Here is a 21,879-nt window from a genome sequence, read left to right as displayed (position 1 = left end):
CTGATCATTTGTCCATAAAGGAGAACTATTAAAAAAAAGTTAGACTGCTAAGCACTTTTACAGCTGGATGTTGTTCTCATGAAATTTTGCTTACGCTTTTTAATATTAAGGGCATAAAATTTCTTCAATTAGCACAAAAAATGCCATGTTACTTAAAGGAAAGCGGTGTTCTTAAGGACAGTCTTAGAACTAAGTTTTAGGATAGCCATTTAAAAATAAGGAAGTCAGAAGATTACTTTGGTAGATGAAGGATTCTAAGTCAAAATGTCTTTCTGTGAAGCTTATTTTTCATAATGATGCATTAAAAAAAAATAAACCCCTAAAACTTAGTAATTTGACTAGATACTACAACTGTGCTTAGGTTATAATGAAATGGACCAGAATTTTATCTTAGCCAGAGATCAGATACATGATTTCTGAAAGGTGGGAGCTAGCAATGTTAGGATAATAAATGTCATTAGGTCTTCCAGTTTTGTGGAAGTAAACATGAGAAACTGGATTAATAGTGTTGGTTAAATGCTGTATTCAAATTTTGTTTTTCGATTTCACTGCTGTGGCACTTTTACAGAAACATTCATTTATAACAGTACAGAAAATTCCACCTGAATTTAATATTTTATTTTCATGACCAGTAATTATTGTAACCTCACTAAAATGTAATGTGCTTGTCTAGAAGCTTAGTGTACTTTTTCAAATATGCAGTTTATTTAGGTCTCCAGGGTCTGTATAGAGTGATAGTGTAGGGTCAGGTTGTGTAGGTAAGGATATGTATGTTTTAATTTTTTGTTACTGCTTTTGTGCTGCCAATGTAACTGTGGCTGCTGAGTCTGCTCAGTTCTATGACTGTACAAAGAACACGCATCTCATGTGATTTGGATGCACAGGCATATCTTTGTTGGCATCATTTGTCCTCAGACAAGCTTTATGCAAAGTTTGCAGATTCTCAGTTACACTTTTTCACAGATTTTTATCAAATGTCAAAAATTGAACTAAGCAGAACTGACTGATTTTGAAGGAGAAAATAGTGAAAACAGCTAAGACTGCTAAACCACCACCCCCCAAAAAAAAACCTCCAAACCAAACCCAAACACATTCTATGAAAAGTGAGGGGAGCAAGAACAGGCATGTGCTTGAGAAATATGAGGCTCTTTCAGTGAGGTATGGAGGCAGGATGGTGCTGGAGCAACAGGAGCAGGGATTCACAGCTTTTGGGGAACAGAAATTGCTGAAGGACAGTTTTTTGAAGATTACAGCATCCTTGTCTGGCTTCTCAGGTTCCCAGCCTCAGCCAGGAGAGCAAGAATGGGCTGCATTTGTGTTTGGCTGCCTCTAGTAATTACTGCTCTCTTGCCTCAGCAGTTCATTTTTTGTCCCCCTGTATAGATGGAAAATTTTGTTTCTAAAGTGGTGTCTATGTGACTTAATAACTTGCCTTTCTCTTTGGGAAGCTATAGTGCAGCATGGGAATGGAGATCTGGAAAGTTTTCACATTACCACAGCACCATAGGGAGTCCACTAGAAGCAAAGAAAAACAGCCTTTAGGAAGCGTGTTTGCTAAGAAATATTTAAGAATAGTTTACTTCTCATAGTGGCTGTCCTACATTGTAGTTAAAGGTTAAAAGGACCAGCTTAGCATTTTTTTTGCATGCAACAGTCCTTGTAAAAATAGAAAACTAAAGTTTTTATGGACAAAAATTCCTCTCCTCCAGAGAAGGAGTCAATGGAAAAGGGATTTTTGTAGGTCGTTGATTACGTGGTGGAATTCTGTAATCTCACACTGATCATGCTTACACGTAGGATGGATGATGCAAGGTAAGACTCCTGCTTAGATGAGAGTTAGTTTTCTTTTGGCTAGTAGCCTAAAAACTATCTCTGTATAGGTGCGTGCCACCTAACTGTGACATATTCTACAAAATCTCTTAATTCTCAGCATTATTCATGCTCTTAACAGAAAATAGCAATGTTTTATTAGGAGTGGTTAGGCTATAGCATGTACTTTTGATATCCTCTGTGCAGTAAATGTACTTCAAGGTGTCAAAAGGGAAATTGAGTATATTGTGGAGAATGCGGCTGTTTTCCTCTACATATTGAAAAACTACCATTTACTTCTGTAAAAGAAAACCAAGCAAGGCACATCACCTTCCAAAAAAAACCCCATGGGAAGGCTTCAGCCACTGCTGGGGGAATAACATCGGAGGATGTCCAGGTGATGATACAGCAGTAGAGTGTCTTGACTGAAATGCCTGCACTCAAGATTGTTACTATAATTGGAATAAACTATGAATCTGTATTGACCACCCAGAGGGGAAAAAGGTTTGTATGACTGATGTAATGCTTAAAGGGCACTCCCTCACTCTTAAGTCATCACTTCTAATTAAATTTCACTTGTCAAATAAAGTGATTGAATTTTGTGCCTGTGGATTCACCTGAAATGAATGAATGAAAGTAATATAAAAAATGAAACTATGTTATTTAAATAAATAATAAGTACTTCCTTATGTTGGTGGTGTAGTAATTTGTTTCCAGTCATGCTGTGTTGAAACAGTTATCCTGTAGCTTAATTTATATCGTTAGTTTGAGCTGAAGTTATTATAGATATGTTAGAGAAGAGGAAGAAGGAGTAGTGAATTCAGGGAACACGGTTCTGATGCCTTTAATAACAGGCAGGCAAATAACAGAATGCACTGACTGCTGAAATTACTACAGTGTTTAGGGCACTCAAGACTTTTAGAGTGTGATGTTAACATCCTTGTAAATCATATTTTGGCAAGCACATTGTAGCACATATTTCTTTTCTTTTCCAGACATAACAAAATTGAAGCTTGGAAATGTTCAGACAATACCTACTGGTGGATAGCGTGTGCATTAATATAGTTGTTTAGCTGTACTTGTTCACACATTATTATATATTGTATTGAATTAAATTTCTGACTTTTATTTGATTATTATATTTATATAATATATATATATGACTAATATATTTATATTAACTATTACTGAATTATTCTTTTTCTCTTTTTTTTACCTCTTCTCACCTCAGAGTGATAGCATTTCAAGGTATGTGCAGTTTAAACAAATTAATTTAGAACTGTTACACTTTTTCTCCACATATTGTCATTTTAAGTTCTTTATGTATAAATTCAGCATAACCCCACTAGTTAAGCTGGTTTGAGCTTTAAAGGGCCTTAATGATACTTAAATTTTGTATAAAATATGATTGTAAAGCTACAGTATTGACATTTTTTTTTCTGTGTGTGGGTGGAATACTGAATTTGGGGGAATATATTGAACTCTGTATTTATAGTGCATTGAAGGCAGGCATTTTGTAGAACTTAATGGATACAGTGCTATTCCCCACGGATTTATCAGCATGGAGTCAGCTTTTACAAAGAAGAGGTTCTTGTTGCCCCTCTTTTAGAATACCTACTGAAAATTTCTTGTGTAACCTCAAGAAAAGTACTACAGCCTCTGAAAATCATATTTCCTTAGGACTTGTTAATAAGTAAATGCTGAAATAGTATTTTTTTAAAGGGTTTGATTTCTTTTTAGACCTTTAGAATTAATTATTGGATTTTATTATGTTCTGTCTCTGCTGAAAATCTGTTAAATAAAACTGCTTTAGCATATGATTAGTGAAGAAGGAATAGTGTGAAATTAGTCTAAACTTTATTAATAGCAGTTGTAATTTAGTGATTACTAGGATAAAGACTGCTGAAGATTTGTTTCATAAACTACTTCTACTGAAATATTAGAATTCACAACAAAGTTCTGAAATCTTGGTTTCTGTAATAAAACTTTGAGAATTCATGTATGCCAGTATTTTAGAGATTACTTTTTTAAAACTCTTCAATTAAACTAATACATTTTTTAAAGAATATGTTCTGTTTATAAATAAAGAAGGATTTTTGCTTGAATTAAATTATTTAATTGAAAATATTTCTCTATATACATTGCTCTGCAGACTGAGCAATTTGAAAACACATTCACAGAGAATCTTGCAGTACTGAGGGAATGTAAAAATTAAATTTGCATCAGGTTAGAAGGTAGTGGTCTAAATAAAATACATAATTGCATTTGGTTGGTTTTATCTGGGTAGCAGCAAACTCAGTGTTTGATACAGTGAGTAGTCTCAGTTTGAGCGTGAAGGCAAATTAAAATGAGAACTTTCCTTCTACAGATATGACACGGGCTCCCTCAGCATGTCTTCAGGTGATCGCTACGATTCAGCACAGGGACGATCGGGATCACAGAGTTATCTTGAAGATCGAAAACCGTACTCCAGTAGACTAGAAAAAGAAGATAGTCCTGATTTTAAGAAGGTATCTGATCCAATAATTTTGGTGCAGAAGTAGAACGTTATTACTGTTTTTCATAAACTGTTTGCAAATAATTTCCATTGCATCACAAACGCTACTTAAAGCAACTAAGATGAATGGAGAAGCAGAGCAACCACTACAGTGGGGGAAAATGCACATTTACAAAACAGCTGCTGGCTTTTGCACTTTTCTCTTTAAGGAAAGGGAGAAATCCAGAGGAGCCAAGATCCTTTTTTTAATGACAAATACTATAATATTATTTTTTTATTTGATTGTGTCATTAAAGCTGATTTGCACATATGTGAAACCTTTTATTTTATATGTTTGCTAGCTTACATATGTATAAGGTAAAAATATGTTTAGGTCTTGCTTTAAAATAGAGGAAGAATTTGTTGAAAAATTTACTGTGGTGGTGTAATCTGTAAAGTCAAAGAAAAAAAGGTGGCAAGTATTTTTTTAATATGTGTAAGGTAAGTTGTGTGCTCCCTATACAAAAGCTTCTTGTTCCTAGAAATATTTGGTAACAGTTCTTTACAGTGCTTGCTAAACACCTTTATTTTACTTTTTACACTATTAATGTATTTGTTAATTTTACATGCAGTTCAATCATGCTTTTAAATATTTTCAGCTAATCGCACTGAATTATTATCTGGTATTTTTTAATGAATATTTTCTTTTAGCTTTATGAACAGATTCTAGCTGAAAATGAAAAACTGAAAGCACAGTTACATGACACCAACATGGAACTCACAGATCTTAAGCTACAGCTGGAGAAGACCACTCAGGTTTGTATAAAACAAAAAAGTATGTACTGAGCTGGCAAAGTAGATAGTAAACCAGAAGCACCCCAGGTTATGGGCCACTCTTTACTAGTCATCAGCTTTGTTTTTTATCCAAAGATGGGAATGGAGAAGAGTACTTCTGTTTCTAAGGAGAAAAAAGTGCAGGATTCTCTTCTTCAGGTGTGAACAAAATCTGTGAGACTGCCTCCTGCCTAGTTAAGTAGTAGTGGTTCTTGCCAGCATGTGTCTGCATGCAACTTGTTTGCAGGGTAGGAATAAACACTTTCTATACTGTTAACCTTATATTCAAACTGACAGTCAGGATTGATTGATTGATTAATTCATAAACCTGCTAGCAGATTGGCATAACTGCCAGTTCTTCCTGGCTGGTTAGATAGCTTTATCTTGGAAGTGAAGAGCAAATAGTGCATTCCAGTTATGGATAACTGCTGTCGATAACACTGCTGCATACAGTAATACTAAACATGTAACAGAAGTTAGATTTGTCTTAAATTGCTGTTGAAAGAGTATTTCGTATTCTTAGATCATGCTTACCACAATTTACCTGTTCTTAAGTGTCTTCCATGTGTACCACATAAATGTCATTTAAAAGATATTTGTTTTGAGGCTGTATAGTGATTAAATAAAGGAATGGTTACAGAGGAAGTTCATAATAAACCCATTTCATTCTTTATTTCAGTGTTACTTCCTTGAACACATTTTAAAATGCTTTTGAAGACATACCTCAGACAGAATACAAAAATGTCGAATTGTTTTTCCTCATTTCTGTGTTGTTTAAGAACACATATCAATGTCTTTATTACTTTTGTGTTTCAGAGACAAGAAAGATTTGCTGACAGATCACTCTTGGAAATGGAGAAAAGGGTGAGTTTCTGCCAAAGAATTTTTAAGTACTCCAATTCAGGCTTTAGTTTAGTTTGTTTTGCAACCCATGGCTTGGATATAGTTTAGTGGGAACAGAAGACTTTCTTATAACTTGCATTTTTTAGAGGATTTGGGGATTTTAGGTTTTAAAGTGGCAATGAATGTGAGATACTGTGAGATGGAATTACTCTTAAGAATTGCCTTCATGTTGCCTGTTCATTCATGATAACCAGGTTCTAAACCCCACTGCCCTCCAGGGACCTGCTGCTTGTTCCTTTTCATCCAAAACAATGTTGGCATTCCAGAGGGTTAAGCAGATTCAGAGTGTCTCATCTTCTAATGCATTTCCAAGATTCAGTGAATTTAATTTCCTCAGAGCTTTCCAGAGGCACCTGTGTTCTTTCACCAGTTATTGCTGGTAATGAAATAGCTGTTTGTACCTCACAGACATGAGACCTTAAACCTGCAAATGATATAAAATTAATCTTTATCTGTCTCTTTCTCACACTATAACTTTTTCCAGAGGGAGTATGATAGTACAGCAGGGAGGGAGAGGAGAAGAAGGAGTAAGCAGTGTGAGAAGAGGGGCATCAGGGTCAGACAACCCTAAACTGAATGGGAAAGAAGTCATGTAATAAATTCATATGTGAGATAGACTACAGGAATTATTTCGGAAGTTGGGCATATGATAATTTTAGGCTGTAGTTTCATGCTAGTTTAAAATCCAACCCTATAAAAGTTTAGTTTCACAGCAATGTAAAGCAAACTATATTGGTTTTGTGGTGGTCTTGGCTTCCTTCGTGACTGTGACCACTTGTTCTTTTCTTCTCCCTTGATCCTGGAGTGACACATTAGAAACTTAAACAGGAAAGAACCAAATGGACTTTGACAGTTATAACTGATATGGTAAACATTTGTTTATCCCTGGTAAACTTTACATTCATTAGCCTTTTGTATTTGCTTTCAGTATTTTAGGTTTGGAAAACAAGTTTTAGTTCTACAAGCCTGTCTGGTGTATAATCAAACAATTGGTAGATTTTATAGGAGCACATGAAGATATAGAAATACTCTCAGGCACTTCCTGAAGTTCCATTATCTTTACCTTGATAGTCTTTCCAGTTAATTGCAACAGCCTTTTAGCACCTATTTCTCCTTGATTTTTTGAGCATCCTACTGTAAACAGTGATTTCATCAGTAGAAAAGTTTCATCATCAGCTTTAATTAGTTTTTTGCTTGCTATCATGGCCACACAAGTGCACATTTAATTATTTAATAGATTTAGCTGCATCCATTATTATGTAGGTTCCATAGTAATGTATGGAGTACTGCATAGATAGACTTTATTTCAGTTTTAAATTACTGCTTTACTTTTTTCCCAAAACAGGCCATTTCATTAAAACAATTGGCTGTATTAGAAATTCTTGCACCTTTTTTTTTCCAAAAGACATTTAGTCCAACAGGAAAATGTCTTTCACAAGTGTTATTCTTCCTAGATATATTAGTAATAAAGCTAGCAGGTAAAAAAAAATAGTGATAATGCTGTATTGCTGAAACATGATTTACACAAGATTTAGATGTTCTTCGTACTTTATAATTACAAATTTCTTTTTGGACAAGAATTTAAATCAGGAATATATTTGCAATTGTATTTCCTGTGTTGTTAAAATCTGGAGTTTCTTTTACTTTGAAAGTGACTGAAGCAGGATTCTCAGCTGCTAGTCATCAATAGCTGATCTCTAGAAAAAAGCTTATCAAATTCAGAATTTAAGAATAATTTTGAATACACCTTTATAATGTGTAATGTAACAATATAAATGTAAACAAATAGAAAGAAATTGTAGAATGTTTGTAAGTATACTTATCCAAGTATATGAATTCACTAAAATAAAATATAAAACTAGAGATGTTTATATAAATTACATAGAGAAAGGGGAGGGGGAAATTGGAACAAATTAAAGGCCAGCAGAGAAAAACCTGAAGGCATCTTTGAACTATGACATTTTCAAGCTGAAACATACCTTTTCAGTAAGGAAAATGGTAATATGTATTAAACCTGTATTTGCACTGTAGTAATATTTAAAAAATACTGGCTTTGAATTTTATTTGGACTGAGCTTTCAAAAGTGGGTTTCCATGATGCATTGGCGATGCATTGTCAATATTGTTCATTTGAGAACTATTTACCAGAAAGGGGCTATTTCTTTGGGGATGGGGGTACAGATTGGATCACAGATGCAAGGTCCTAGCAATACACGGGCAAAAATAAGAGTTTCATTAACAACCTGTCACTCTGACAAATATGCTAAAAGTCCTTTGCAGAATTTTGTATGATATGGTAATAAAACTTAAACTGCCAAGTTTCAGTCTGGATTAGAATTTAGAATACTGTAGGTCTCTTTAACCAATTTTCCCCAAAGTTAGAATTACTAAGCTGGGAATTTGGGTTTTGGAGATGTGTGTTTTTGGTTTTTTTTTTTTATTACTGAATACATGAATATATGTAGGCATATATGTTTGGTTTTACTTTTTTAAAATTGTATAACTCTGGGGTCAGTTTTTCGTCTGTGTGTATCCCTGTACCTCAATCTCACTGCACAAGCCTGTAGCTCCTAGGTGGTTTGATAAATACAAACAAGCTATTGTGTTTTATAAGCTGAGAGACTAGCATGTATTTTTCTTATTTACAAGTTATAAATGTTCCTTGGCATACCTTGCAGAGTTGTGGAAATTTATCATAAAATTTTAGACTGCGTAGATTTCAAACCCTTCCTTTGAGTCCAGGGACTAATCAAATAATACTGGCAAATCTTCCCAGTAAAACTGCAGTGTGTTGGCATTCTTCAAGCCAGTTCCTAAGAGAGTAAGCAGTTCAGGAAAAAGAGGAGCATAGCTTCAGCTAATTGGAACAGTAGGGTTCTACAAAGAATCTTATATCTAGACCAGTCCATTTGTTTCTTTTACATAAGGTGAAGTATAAAAAAAGTTAATGAAATAAAGATTTTATTGAATTGGCTTTTATTGCTAATAGTTGTTCTTAGACAACCTCAACATAGTTAGGAAAATGCATCATAAGGCTTAACAATTTCTAGATACCTGAAATTTTGAAATTTATCTGATCATTCATCCATTCATCTCTTGGTAATTGCAGGAATTGTTAAATATTTCTTAATATAAGAAGACATAATACATGATATTCCATAAAGCTAGATACAATTCTAAGTACTGTAAGATGGCATGGGGTTTATGTTAGTTACTTACATCAGTTAACTTGCTGGTATTTATTATACCTGTTACTATCATTATCAGAAAGGTCTTAACTCGAAGGAGTTAAGTACATTATGTACTAAAAACTGCAGTAATACATTACTTTGATAAAAATTAAAGTTGTTTGCTATAATGGGAAAATGTTGGGGTATAACTGCACTGTGATTAAACTAAATTCAAATGATTTATATCTGAAAGGTGGCCGGCAAGAGTCAGTATCTACTGGGCGGTATGATCTAACCAAAGTTTTACACACCTCAGTCAATGCTGCTTGCTGTTTGCATAACACCGTTGTATGCAGATGCATATGTCCACTTCGCAATAATCTGTTGCTTTTGCCTTTCACACTCTGGAAAAATCTGAATGTAGAGTACTGATAACTGCAGCTGCTTTTAAATGAGAAACACTGCATTGTCTGACACAGGAAAGCAAGCAATCAAGCTATAAATCCCAAATTCTATTGCATTAACTGCTCATCTATCAGATGTGTTGAAAAATAGGTTTAAACAAAATAATATCATTTAGAAATATGGATGTGTCTGCACTGCAGACTGCAGTGTAGTATAGAAAACACTAAGCTAGCTTTCAATAAGCTAGCTTGGTTGTGTAATTAGTATAATCAAGTTCTATAGACGGGATAATTTCTCCTGCTTCTCAGGTAAAAAGGAAAATAAAAACAAAATAAAACTATATGGGAAACGCAGAAAATATTCAGGAAACATTTACTCAAGAAACAGGTGATCTTACGTAGCTAGATTTCTTTGGTACTCAGCTAAGTCCTATAATGTAAATTGGGTGTATCAGCACTAGGTTGCAGTTTGGGGTGTGGACAGATCCCACTGGGCTGAGACAGATGTTTCAGCTATATTTGTTTGTCTATGAAAGCTTACAATTTTGTGCTGGTATCTTTTAATATTCTTGTTTGTTTCTGATCATTTTCTGCATTTCTTGGATATTAAGCTCTTAAAAAAGCCTAGCTCATGAAAAATAAATCCAAACAAGTGGTTCTTACAACCTGTCTAAATTTTTGAAAAGGAAAAGGGGTATATTATGCAGGACTTGATGTAAATTTCTATATCTCTTCCTCCTTAGATATTAAAATTCCATATTGACAAAATTTCTATATATCACTGCCACCACAAGTTTCCTGTCCACACTATGCTTTTGGTTGTATGATCTTTGAAACTTGAAGTATTTCACTGTTACCACAGTATTTAGAAGCTGTAATTTTTAAAAAATTGTATTGTTCAGTATTAATACATACCTTCTGATTTAGGAAAGAAGAGCGCTAGAAAGAAGGATATCTGAAATGGAAGAGGAACTGAAAGTAAGTAAATTATTACACATTAAACTATTAATAACAAAGTGTATTATTATGTCAGTGAGACGTAGTCTGGCAGTATTACTGGTTTCTATAATGTCATTAGAAAATGACAAAGTTCCAGCTGCATGTCATACATAAGTCATAGAGCTTGTAGTGAAGCTGGCATAAGCAGTCAGACGTGTAAGATTGAGAAGGTGCTGAGTCCTAGGCTTCTATAACATGTTGGTTAACAAGAAACATTCAGAGATGCTTGGAGTGAAATATATCTTGACTCTGTTCAAGATGGAATTGCAGTCTGTAATTTTCATGTGATACTCATAAGTTTTATTAGCTTATTAATTACTGTTATTAAATACCATTATTATTATTAAATAATGGTAGCCTATAATTCCATAGATACTTAAGCATTAAATCTTGCTTCAATCTTTATCTTATCTTCTATAAATTATATATTAGACAGCATGTTACAATATCAAAAGAAAAACTTCCATTTGTATACTGTGAACAAAAATCAGGTTTTAGTTAACAAAAAATAGTAGATAGATTTCAGATGTTGACCAATAAGTAACATTTACCATATTGATTTCTGGTTTTTTCGACTGTGTGTAAAGTGAATCCCAGAAGCAAAATACTAAAATACTTAAAATAAATTTCATTTCTGGTTTGTTTTTTTTTTCAACCAATCCTCATTAGCAACGTTAAACTCTCTGATATGATTAAGAAGGAGGAGAAAGTTGGCAGGTTTGGTTTTTATTATGTCCTTTGATATAAATATTGGGCACAGTCAACCAAACTGATGGAATTAAAGTGAAACGTGAAAGCAACATTATTTTGACATTTGATATTTGTCATCGATTAATAAGAAGTTTCCTTTCAAGCTCATTTTTTAGCTCCCTCTGGTGCTTGGAAACGGCATTAACTTTCAAATACTTTTCATTAAAATACATGCACCAAGTTCTGCTGAAATAATTGAAGCTGACAGGCAGATGTAGGCAGAAGGCAACCGTGATGCCTCTAGCAACCTTGGATTCAGACCAAGATAATTTATTGTAAGGGAGGACACCATGTCTGTGGTTCCTTCAGGGGTCTTCAGAAGTTAAATACTTAGAAAGCAAACTATACCAGAGGACAATAATTGTCTGTCAAAGAGTGGAAGACAGGATGCAAGCTTCTATCATCAGCCTGTAAATTCCTGTTAGGGAAGGTTGGGCTTCTGATAAAAATAAAGAATGTGAATATATTGCTTTTTTCAAAAGCTTACTTTCAATAAGCAGTATGTGAAAGTTTTGAATTAAAGATTAAATACTATTCCTATTGTTTGTCGAATAGTCGTGTAAAAGTATATGTTAAATGTGTCATTATTTACAGACTTTTGAATAGGGGATTTAGTTTGTGCAATTAGGATGTTAAGTGAAGAATTCCAGGAATAGCTCTCATTGTTAAGGCATCCTGAACTGTTTTGGAAAACTGTGACTAATCACTGCTGGTTCTTAGATTGCTTTTCAGGAATGTGCCACTTCTTTGATACTTTCCTTTCACAGCAACTTATCTACTTTAAACAGGGCTGTCTCTTCTAAGTTTTCTTTCAATTTTGCTCGTCTTTAATTCTTTTAAACATAATATATATGTGGATTTTTTTCTTGCTTTCACCCCTTTTTCTTTGATTCCTGCAGACCCTGCAACAAATAAAGCAGATTCAATCTTTGAGACACATAAATGAGCGACTGGTGACAGAGAATAGGGCCTTGACCCGAGTGCTTGCCAAGTTGTCAGGGTCCTGTAGGCAACTGCGCTCTGTGGACTTGTAATTTCTTCCTTCTCCTTTGTGTAGCCAGGCAGGTGTTGACATTCAGTTTGTGCTTGGGCAGAATTTTACTATTAACACCTGTGTGTCAAAAACTGACTTACTGCTTCTCAGTTCTGGAAGTGTGGCTAAAGCATGATGTCCAGTGTACCAACTACAGATGTTGCAGATGTGTTGGTATGGTGTGGTATTGCCCTTATTAGCACTGAACCTTGTCCTTGAAGATAAATTGGCAATGATCCAGACCTTTGACATATTAAAACCTTGGCTACAATTGAAAGGATGTGAGTTTGCATGAGCATACACTGAAGTCAGTCCCTTATTTTGATGTTGGAGTAAATGCTCAGATAGCTTTGCCTCTAGTTTTCCAACAAATTGAAATTAAGATTTGAGCTTTCTTACTGCAGTTTAAGTGAAGTGCATAGAATTGATACAAATCTAGTCTCGACAAAAGAATGTTTGAGAACTGGTTTCAGTACTGTGCATTCATGAACAGTTGCATTAGCAACCTTATTTCTTACATTTGTGTGTTTTAGTGTTTAGGGGCGAATCAAAGTGTTTTGTTTCAGAAATGTGTTGGAATTTCAAGTCAGTTATTAGTTACACATATTAACTTCCCGTGTGGTTCTTGCCAATACTTATATACACCTAGACAGCTTAAAACATCCAGTTTTTAGCACTGTTAAGTTATTGATTTATATTGCTATATATGTAGGCATTCCAGTCATAGATGAGAGTCCTACAGTGCATGGGCTTTAAAAACACAGACACAAAAAAACCTGCCTAGTGTGTCAGATTGGTTCAGTCCCCTTCTGTTAAAGGTACCAATTGTTTTGAGTTTCATCTTGGAAAAAAATTCTAGTCTGTTGTTCTTAGTGTTATTGCAGGCCTGTTACAGAAACCCACTGAAGGTTCAAAACTTCTTTGAGGAACAAAATGTCATTTCATTCTACACCAAATCTATATACCTTTCCTCCTCCTCTTATATAACAACTGTCTAGGCTGGAGGTTTCAGTGAGTTTTTAAGATGTATAGTTGAAAAAAATAAAACGCCTCTTGCTAAACTTCCTCTTGCTTCCTCTCATCTACCTACCTTCCCACTTTACAAGGAAGGCAATGAGTGTACATTCTGCTCAGAATCTGATCTCAGGTTTTCCCCACTAAGAGGCATGAAATAAAGAGGTTTTTTCCTTTGGCTTGGTGTCTTCCTGGAATTGGACTAACAATAGGATGTGGACAGAAAAGTTGTTCCTGGTCCAGGCCCTGCATTCCTTAATGTCCCCTTGTGTTAACCCTTGCTGAGCAAGTTAGCTCACTGACCTGACTGAAAACAAATCCCTTTATTCTTTATAATACTTGATCCATCTTACCCCAGCATTGTTGAATCACTAAACTAACATGCAGAAAGCAACAGGATCATGCTGCTGCATGAGGAGGGAGAGCTGTCCCTTTAGGGCAGCCTGTCTTACATCAGCCTCAGCTAACAATGTGGTTTTTCAACACAGTTGAGCTAATCTAATGCCTGCTGTCCACATCCATACCATCCTTTTTTACTAGCACTGGCATTCCTTTAACCATGGTAAGCCAGTTCAGGGTGTTAACCATAGAAAAATATTCAGTATTCCCTTCTGTAGAGCGAGTTTTCAATGGCAGATCATTGTAGAGCTTGAGGAGCCTGGGTAGTAAAAGAAAAGCAATGGAAACATAGGAGGAAGGCTTGACAATATGATAGTAGCTTAACCACAGCAGCATGTCTGAGTAATCTAAGCAGGTACCTTCACAGTTCATGAGTTTTTTGTAATCTTTATTCACCAAGCTGTTTTGTATGTAAAAACTGTTAAATCCTCCAGCAAACACAGACGTTATTATTACTGTATAGATCTGAGTTGGCTCCACATATGTCAAGCGATTGTTGAATAATCATTGCTCAATGACAGCACTGCAAAGTTAGTAGCTAGTCATACAATACAGATAGGCAAAATAGTGCATTTTTAATCTTAGTCAAGAATCTCATCACAGGAAGATACTTCACAATTTTAGTGAGTAACACATTGGAATTCAGAGTGTTAAGTGCAGTATATACCTATAATTTTACTGAATTTACTGCAAAGGGGGCTGTTTCCTGCCTCTTGACATTAAAAGTGTATCTTGTCATCTCATGAGAAGTTTGAGTACTATAGAAATGCACTGCTCCAAGAAAATTATGTGATTTTGCTAGGTTTAAAGTATGTGGGGATTACTATAGATAAGAAGCATAAATATTTTAGGTTAGTTGTGCTTATCCTTCCCGATGAATCTCCTGTTATTCATAGAATCATTTAGGTAGGAAAAAACCTCTTGAAATCATCAAGTCCAATCATTAGCGCAGCACAGCCACCCCTAAAACACGTCCCTGAGTGCCACATCTACCTGGAGGTCTTTTAAATACCTCCAGGGATGGTGACTCCACCATTTCCCTGGGCAGCCTATTCAGGTGCTTGACAACTGTTTTGGTGAAGAAATTTTTCCTACTATCCAATCTAAACCTCTCTTGGCACAAGTTAAGGCCATTTCCTCTTGCCATATAACCCTTTTGTCTCCTACCAGTCTTCCCCTATTCTTTAGCAGACTCAGAAAGAAAGGGAAAATATTTTCTTAATTCTACCTGTTAATCAGGGTTAAAATCTATCTACAGAGATTTGCAGATACATAGTGGTACCAGATTATGTTAAAGCTATTTAGTTAAAATAATTCACCAGAAAATATGCCACTCTGTGGGTCTGTCTGTGCATAATTGAGCATTATGGGCTGCAGCTCCCTACTCAGTGAGTTGAAAGAGGATTGTGACATTCCTGGGTTTACTTTGAGGTTTCATTGGAATGCATACACAACACTACTTGTTGAGATACCTATTTAACCAGAACAAAGCCAGACTCCCTTGCTTCCCCATGCATGGCTAGATGAAGGCTGTTGTGGTTTCACCCAGTACCTTTGGTATGAAATCCATAACAGAATGAAAAAGAGGAGGGAAAGGTTTTAATTGGTTTGCTTGAACAAATGGCTCTTCCACTGTTTGCTGATATGTGCCATAGAACACCCCAAGTTTATCATAATATTACAGGTGCAAACACAAATGTGGTACATGTGCATATGATCTGGATATGACCCCTATCTTGGACAACAGTAGTTATTTTTTACAGCTCAGAAAACTTAACACAAGTAGTACTTCAATATTGCCAAACGATCGCTTGTGTTGCCCAATTTCTAACATCTTGACATGGTTTTTGAAAGTCATCAGCATTTTCACACCACTTTCTGTTCAGAGCACAGCTCTCACTTAACTATAATGGAAGCTTCCCTCTGACTCTCTGAACAGGTCAATTTAGGTGGCTTCCCCTAACCTCCAGAATGGAGCAGAGTTGGAATCCAAGGTAGCAGAATAATTTTTACCTATATTCTTGTAGAGACCACCTTTTTTCTTTTTATGATCACCTGTCATCTTCCTTTCACATACTTTGATATTTACAGGGAGATAAACCTCAGTCTGTAACCTCAGTCATTTTCAGTGCACCATCGTGTTTCACTCTGTGAGAGGGTCTGCAGTTCCATGAACTGAGTGTGGACAGGAATCCTTTCAAGGACAGGTATAAATGAAGCCTCTGGTGTAGTGCACAGTTAAATTAACCCAGCATTTTTAAACTTCTCAGTTCTTTCTGTTCCATAGTAATGTTTTGAATGTAATGGGATTGGAAGTACAATTTGCTTGAATAAAATGAAAACAAACTAGTGCCAAGAAAATTTCATCACCAAAAATTGTGTAACAGTTGTTACATAGGTCAGCAGCTGGACTTGGACCTCCTGCATAAACTTGCACTGGAGGTTACTGAGTAACCACTATGCAGGAATAGGCTGTTACCTCCTGTGTAAACCTGCTGCTAGAATCCGTACACGTAATTTAGCCATGACTATGATACGTGCTTTGTTATCAGTGTGTGAATGTAGCTATGGAGAACTACTGAGATTAATTCTGGTTTCTCTGGCAAGTTAAATTCTCTCAGTACCAACTTCTGTGCACTGACTTGTCCTCCTTTCCTGTCTGACCCTGTCCCAACTCTCACCTCACTCGGCTTCTGCCTTTCAGCTTTTGTACTTGTGTGTCATCCATCTCCTGTGGCAACCGTAACTTGCCATCTCCTAACTTGTATGCCTGAGTATGCAGCCTGGTGTTCTGTGATCTCTTTCAGTGATCTGATCTTGTGTGAACTGTGCTATTCAGGGACATGATCTCAAATTACAGGATATGCGCTTCAACATGAGTTTGGAAGTGATTGGAAGATAAATGCTATGAGCTAACAAGCTGAATTGCACTCTGTCTGATCAGGATGAAATCATCCAAGAGCACGGTGGTAGAGATGCTTAGCCACAGCATGTTTTTTTGAAACTGTGCAAGTGCAGTGCAGACAAGCCTCTTCAAATTGTTGGTAATTAACTCCCCCCCCTCTGGAATTTGAAGTATTTCATTACTTTGCTCATGCTATAAATGCTTTTGTCAGAGGCTGGTCATCTGCACTGCTGAGTTTTAGTGCATCTAGTCCAAGCAAATGAAAACTCCTAATCTCTAACTCTTAAATGTATCGTGCTAAAAGGTGAGATTTTTTTGAACTGCTGATATGAAGGGCAAGGACTGCCAAGATACCTAAGCTGAATAAAGATTTTTACCCTCAGTGCTAGTGAAGTCTTGCTGCTTTTACTTGGGATGTAACAGCAAATAACCGTCACGTTTCATTTTTTCATAGATGCTACCAGACCTGAAGGCAGACAACCAGAGGCTAAAAGATGAAAATGGGGCCTTGATCAGAGTTATAAGCAAACTTTCAAAATAAAGGGTTTACTGCAGCAGCAAATAACGGTATTGCACATCACTAGTAACTCCAGTGGACCATGGTATGGCAGTCACTGGAAGTGTGGAAAGATCCCTCGGAGACTGTCATTTTCAGATATCCTGCCAAACACCCTCTTACCTGTGTGTTTTTTTTGTATCAAGATCATTGTTTCTGTTAAAATGCAGCTGCTGAGAAGATAAAATGACTGAGAAATCTTGTTTACAGCCACAGCATAATAAGGAAAGTGTTCAAGGCCAGATACGCCTCAGATATTTAACCAGTAAGCCTTAGTTGTACATAAACACTTTTACATCAACAAAAGCTTTCAGCTCTCACAGAAGACAGTTACTCAATAATGTTTTTGTTGTGCCACAATTCCCAGTTTTTTCCTATACTCAGTTTTTCTTTAAGATTTAAGTTTGGATTTTTTTTTCCTTCTAAATTTTCATGTACCAGATTTTCTTGTACAGTGTTTTCACAGCTTTACCATTTGCAGAGACCACACGCCCTTTTGAATTACATATTTGTGTAGCTAACTAGAGTTGTATTGTCCAACCACCTGGAACAGAGATGTTTGGTGGAACATTTGCTTTCACTGTTTGTGCAATATGCATTTATTTCCTATACAAAATGCTTTAAAGTCAGTTGAAATTAGAAATATTTTAAGAGTCCTGTTTTCTGCCTTTATTGGTCACTTTAAAAAAAAGAAAAAAAAAGAAGTTTGTAGTGAAAGATGTTAGATCCTGTAATCGTCACATTCATTTGAGCAGGTACTGAGTGATGCTGTATATATAAATGTGTACTGGTTTGATTTTTCAGACCACCACGTGGCATGCTTGAATATATTTCCCTATTGCAAATGTTTGTTATTGCAAATTAGGCTATCCAGAATAGTGTGTTTAACAAAGTTCGTTAATTTTTATGGTATAAAGAATTTAGACATTGTACATGGTATGGAGCCCTATCTTTACAAAAGGTCTAAACTATATAAAATACTTTATTATCTTTTTCTCCCGTTTTTTTTTCATTTGATAGTGTTCACCATAATAAAAAATGCATAAATATAACTGCTTCACTACATTTCACATACCTGTATTTATCTGAGTGCTGTCCAAAACTGTTGTGCTAGCCAAAGTAACGTACTAAAACATTTGAGAAGCATAACCCATTACACTCACAATAATGTTTATATGCACTGTTGTTGCCATGTGAGAAGGCATCCAGTTTAATAACACCATCATGTCAGACCATTTTATACATTTCAGTGGCCTTTAAAAACAAACAAAAAAAGTACTTAAGTGAAGATCGTTTTTGCTAGAAACAGCTTTTATATTTTCACTAAACCATTCAAAATATGACATCCTATTGGCACATAGTTTATTGCCTAAAACCACTGAACAGATCAGCCATTAAAACAAATTGTACATTGTAAAGCTTGTAGTAGCTATTGTATTATTGATTATACTGTATACTATATTAAATGTGAATTTGTACCCCTTCATTTAAAAAGGTCATGGTGTTCTACTGCCTACTTGTGGGAGGGGGGGTTAATTTTATGGGGGTGGGATATGTTTTGGTAAGGAAGACATGATGTCCTCTCTCTGTTGATTGGTTTTTTGAAGATGTAAGGTTATGCTCTTACTACCAAGCTCAGGATTCTTGATTTTAAAGGTACACGGATAGTTTGAGATATCTTATTGTTATTGATCTGTATGAGAGGTGGGTCTGAACCATAGGGACTTCCATTGTCCTACGCTAACATAAAGAATTGAATGGCTGCAACGTATTGAGTTCTGTTACAAGACAGTTAGGCATATTTTGGATTATATTTGGTAAAGTTTGGGTGCCTGTGAATGATTAAATACATGTTTCTAATATTTTAGTGTTTTATATTTAGGTTATTTATTCTTTATATCTAAAAAATGAATGGCTACTGTGCTATATTGATTTTATTGGTAGTACTGAGCAGACCTTGTATCTGCATGAAACTAGTTGCAAAACCCACTATTTTGGAAAAAAAAAATTGTATTTTGACATATACAAATAAAAGGAATACAAACTATTTTAAATGTGTGAAAGTTTTACTGAGAAGACATTGAAATTTGTTATGAATTTAAACCATGTTATAAGTTGCTATTTAAATTCTTTGGTGGGCATTTTTCATTCATTGCATTACTTGGATGCAAAGTTCAAGTACCGTTCAAAGACTGTAATCAGATTGTGATTATTTGCATATCATTGTACATGCACATCTGTAAATGCAACAGTAAAAATGCCATATTTATGCAATCTGTAACAACTTGGACAAATGTTTATATATTTTACATAAACCTGTCTGTGTGCGGAATCTGAGAACCATTTTTTACGTGATGTTAACCGACTCACAAAGCAATTGCTAAACTTGTGTCGCTGTCTCATTGTTCTTGATTGTGTTGAAAATCCAACACATCCCCAGAAAATTCGGCTACCGCAGAGAGAAAAATGGGTTATGGACAACTATTATTATTTAGGAGACAGTCTGCATTCAAGGAATATATTATTGCTGGCTGCTGACTCTGACAAGCTTCCTTAAGTGACTAATGGCTTCAATGGTTGCTCAAAACAACTTAGATTTTCAGGGGACTTGTCATGGTGTGGAAAGGGATCTCCTAGGTCCAGAATTAACATCAAATACACACAGAGGCATGGAATTAGCTTGTGTGGAGAGTGAAGAGAAAAAGGGCCTGCCCAGAACCACCTCCAACCGTGAAGGGAGCCATAACCTGGGGTGGAGTGACCACAGGTGGGATAGCAGCACAGGCAGCAGAGAGCAAGGAGAGTGGGGGCAGTGTGGCTGCGTAAAGCCTGCCTGATCTTAATGGCTCCAAACAGTAGTAGTTACCTAGAAGAAAAGACTCAGGAGCTGGAATTTCATCTTTGCCCATGTTGTCTCCTTTACCATAAACAATTCCTCTGAGCCTCCCTAATTCCTACACCACTTTCAGACTTCTGCTATTTCCTTGCCAGATCCCAAAATGAGCAGTTACAATTCATATTGTGCAGGTTGGTGCATTTCTTTGCTCTGCACAAAGTACAAAATGTGAATCTCAGATTTCCCTCATTTAGAAATATCTTCCATTCTAAACTTTGGGTTGGGCTCAGATGAACATCAAACTGGTGGGTATTAATCCTACCTGTCCAGAATTCCTAGCCACTGTCTGTCAGCTGCCATAAGAGCAAATGTGTTCCCCTATGTGTCCTCTCATTTCTATTTTAGAAAGAGTAGCTATTTACATTTTCTAGACAAGGAAAAATGTGAGCTTTGGGGTTGTTGAAGATACCTGCTCTAGGAGTTGTGCATTGAGGGAGAAATTTTAATTATTTCACCCCTGTCATACACAAATGGGCTCCTTATGAGATGGCTCCTACCCCTGCTGCTTGACATAACCAGGAGGTTTACAGATGGCACCACAGAATGCCACAAACATCTGTATGGTGGTAGACTAGAAATCTGTGCTAAAAAAAGAGGAGGTGGTGAGAAGGAAGTATGCCATGATGTCACACTTGGAAAGGCAACACCATGTCAGAAAATGAATGGTTCACATGGAGAAAGGCAGGGGTTGGCATCAGAACAAAACTGGTCCCAAGTCAAGAGTTCAGGGCCCCATCACATCCCAACTCCTGGACAGAAAAAGTTGTCCAGTGCTGCCAACAGTATTTGCTGCTGGCTCATAACTGCTCAGAGAAGGTATTAATTTATTTTTAAATTGATTATTACACTGACTTGTACTTCATCTGGGTGATCCTGGAAGTGGGTTGACTTTCTGCAGCTGGCTCTTTATGGCCATCTTGAGGTTTTACTCATCTGTGTAACACATCAGCTCCTCCAGAAAGGTACATGCACCCTTTTGTCTCTGCTGTATTGCTTGTGGTCTTGTGGCAGAAGTATAACTGGAGGTGGCCAAGTCTGCCATGCTGGACTGTGGTGCAGCCTCCGTTTGAGCCTCCCCAGAAAGAAGGGTGGGCAAGGGCTCTTCCCCTTTTAGTGGTAGCTTCAGCTTCTCTAACTTTACGTGGTGCAGTGTGGCCAGTAGATAATGTTGATGCTTTAATTGTGCATCTGTGAGATTAATAATGTTTTATAGATGAAATTTAATTGCCAGTTACAATCTAGAGGAGTGTCACAGCAAAACGCTACACAAATTCACTACATAATATACAGTTAAAAAAAACAACAAACTCCACAGCCATACAAACATTACAGATTTTTTGTGGGCCTACTTTAAAGAGGGGGAAGAAACAATTGTCACTGCATTGCAGAGGGTTGTTTTCCCACTTGCTTTAAATCATTGAATAGTTCTGTTGCAGGTCTGCTGGTCACCTCTGTGAAATTACAGGGTTTTTTCTCACATAGGGATAGCCAGTCTGTTGGGGAACAGAACAAATGCTCTGAAGTTTTTCAGAAGAAGCTCTTGTTCGTGGTTATGTACACACTGTTACATTTAGATGTGGTGATTCAGCTTCCTCAAGTTCTTAGGTCAAAGGCACTAATAACATGAGTAAAAAAATGCTGGCAACTGCAGTTACTTGCTTTACATCTGTTTTGATTGCAGGAGCAGCAGTGGAGTTGGTTAGAGACTAACAGCAAGCAGCATTGTGCTCGG

The 21,879-nt window shown here is 36.2% G+C and overlaps 1 protein-coding gene across 3 annotated transcripts in view; it reads left to right on the top strand.

Moving 5' to 3' along the window:
- The window catches only part of PPP1R12A (protein phosphatase 1 regulatory subunit 12A), a 117,971-nt gene extending 98,331 nt beyond the window's left edge, over positions 1-19,640 (top strand). For 2 of the 3 annotated variants that reach the window (XM_017804397.1, XM_017804396.1), the window contains 7 exons: positions 3,041-3,057; positions 4,178-4,319; positions 4,997-5,101; positions 5,936-5,983; positions 9,445-9,475; positions 10,523-10,573; positions 17,150-19,640. In XM_017804397.1, the coding sequence (XP_017659886.1) occupies positions 3,041-3,057; positions 4,178-4,319; positions 4,997-5,101; positions 5,936-5,983; positions 9,445-9,475; positions 10,523-10,554 (375 nt within the window). In that variant the 3' untranslated portion in view covers positions 10,555-10,573; positions 17,150-19,640. The remainder of the gene's footprint in view (positions 1-3,040; positions 3,058-4,177; positions 4,320-4,996; positions 5,102-5,935; positions 5,984-9,444; positions 9,476-10,522; positions 10,574-17,149) is intronic. The other variant, XM_017804395.1, reaches the window with a different exon arrangement.
- The last annotated feature ends 2,239 nt before the right edge of the window (positions 19,641-21,879 follow it).

This window comes from Lepidothrix coronata, unplaced genomic scaffold (genome assembly GCF_001604755.1).
Source record: "Lepidothrix coronata isolate B3197 unplaced genomic scaffold, Lepidothrix_coronata-1.0 Scaffold9, whole genome shotgun sequence".
In the NCBI taxonomy this organism is placed as follows: domain Eukaryota; kingdom Metazoa; phylum Chordata; class Aves; order Passeriformes; family Pipridae; genus Lepidothrix; species Lepidothrix coronata.
Note: the sequence above shows the minus strand (reverse complement) of the source record. Positions and strands in the feature narration are given on the sequence as shown.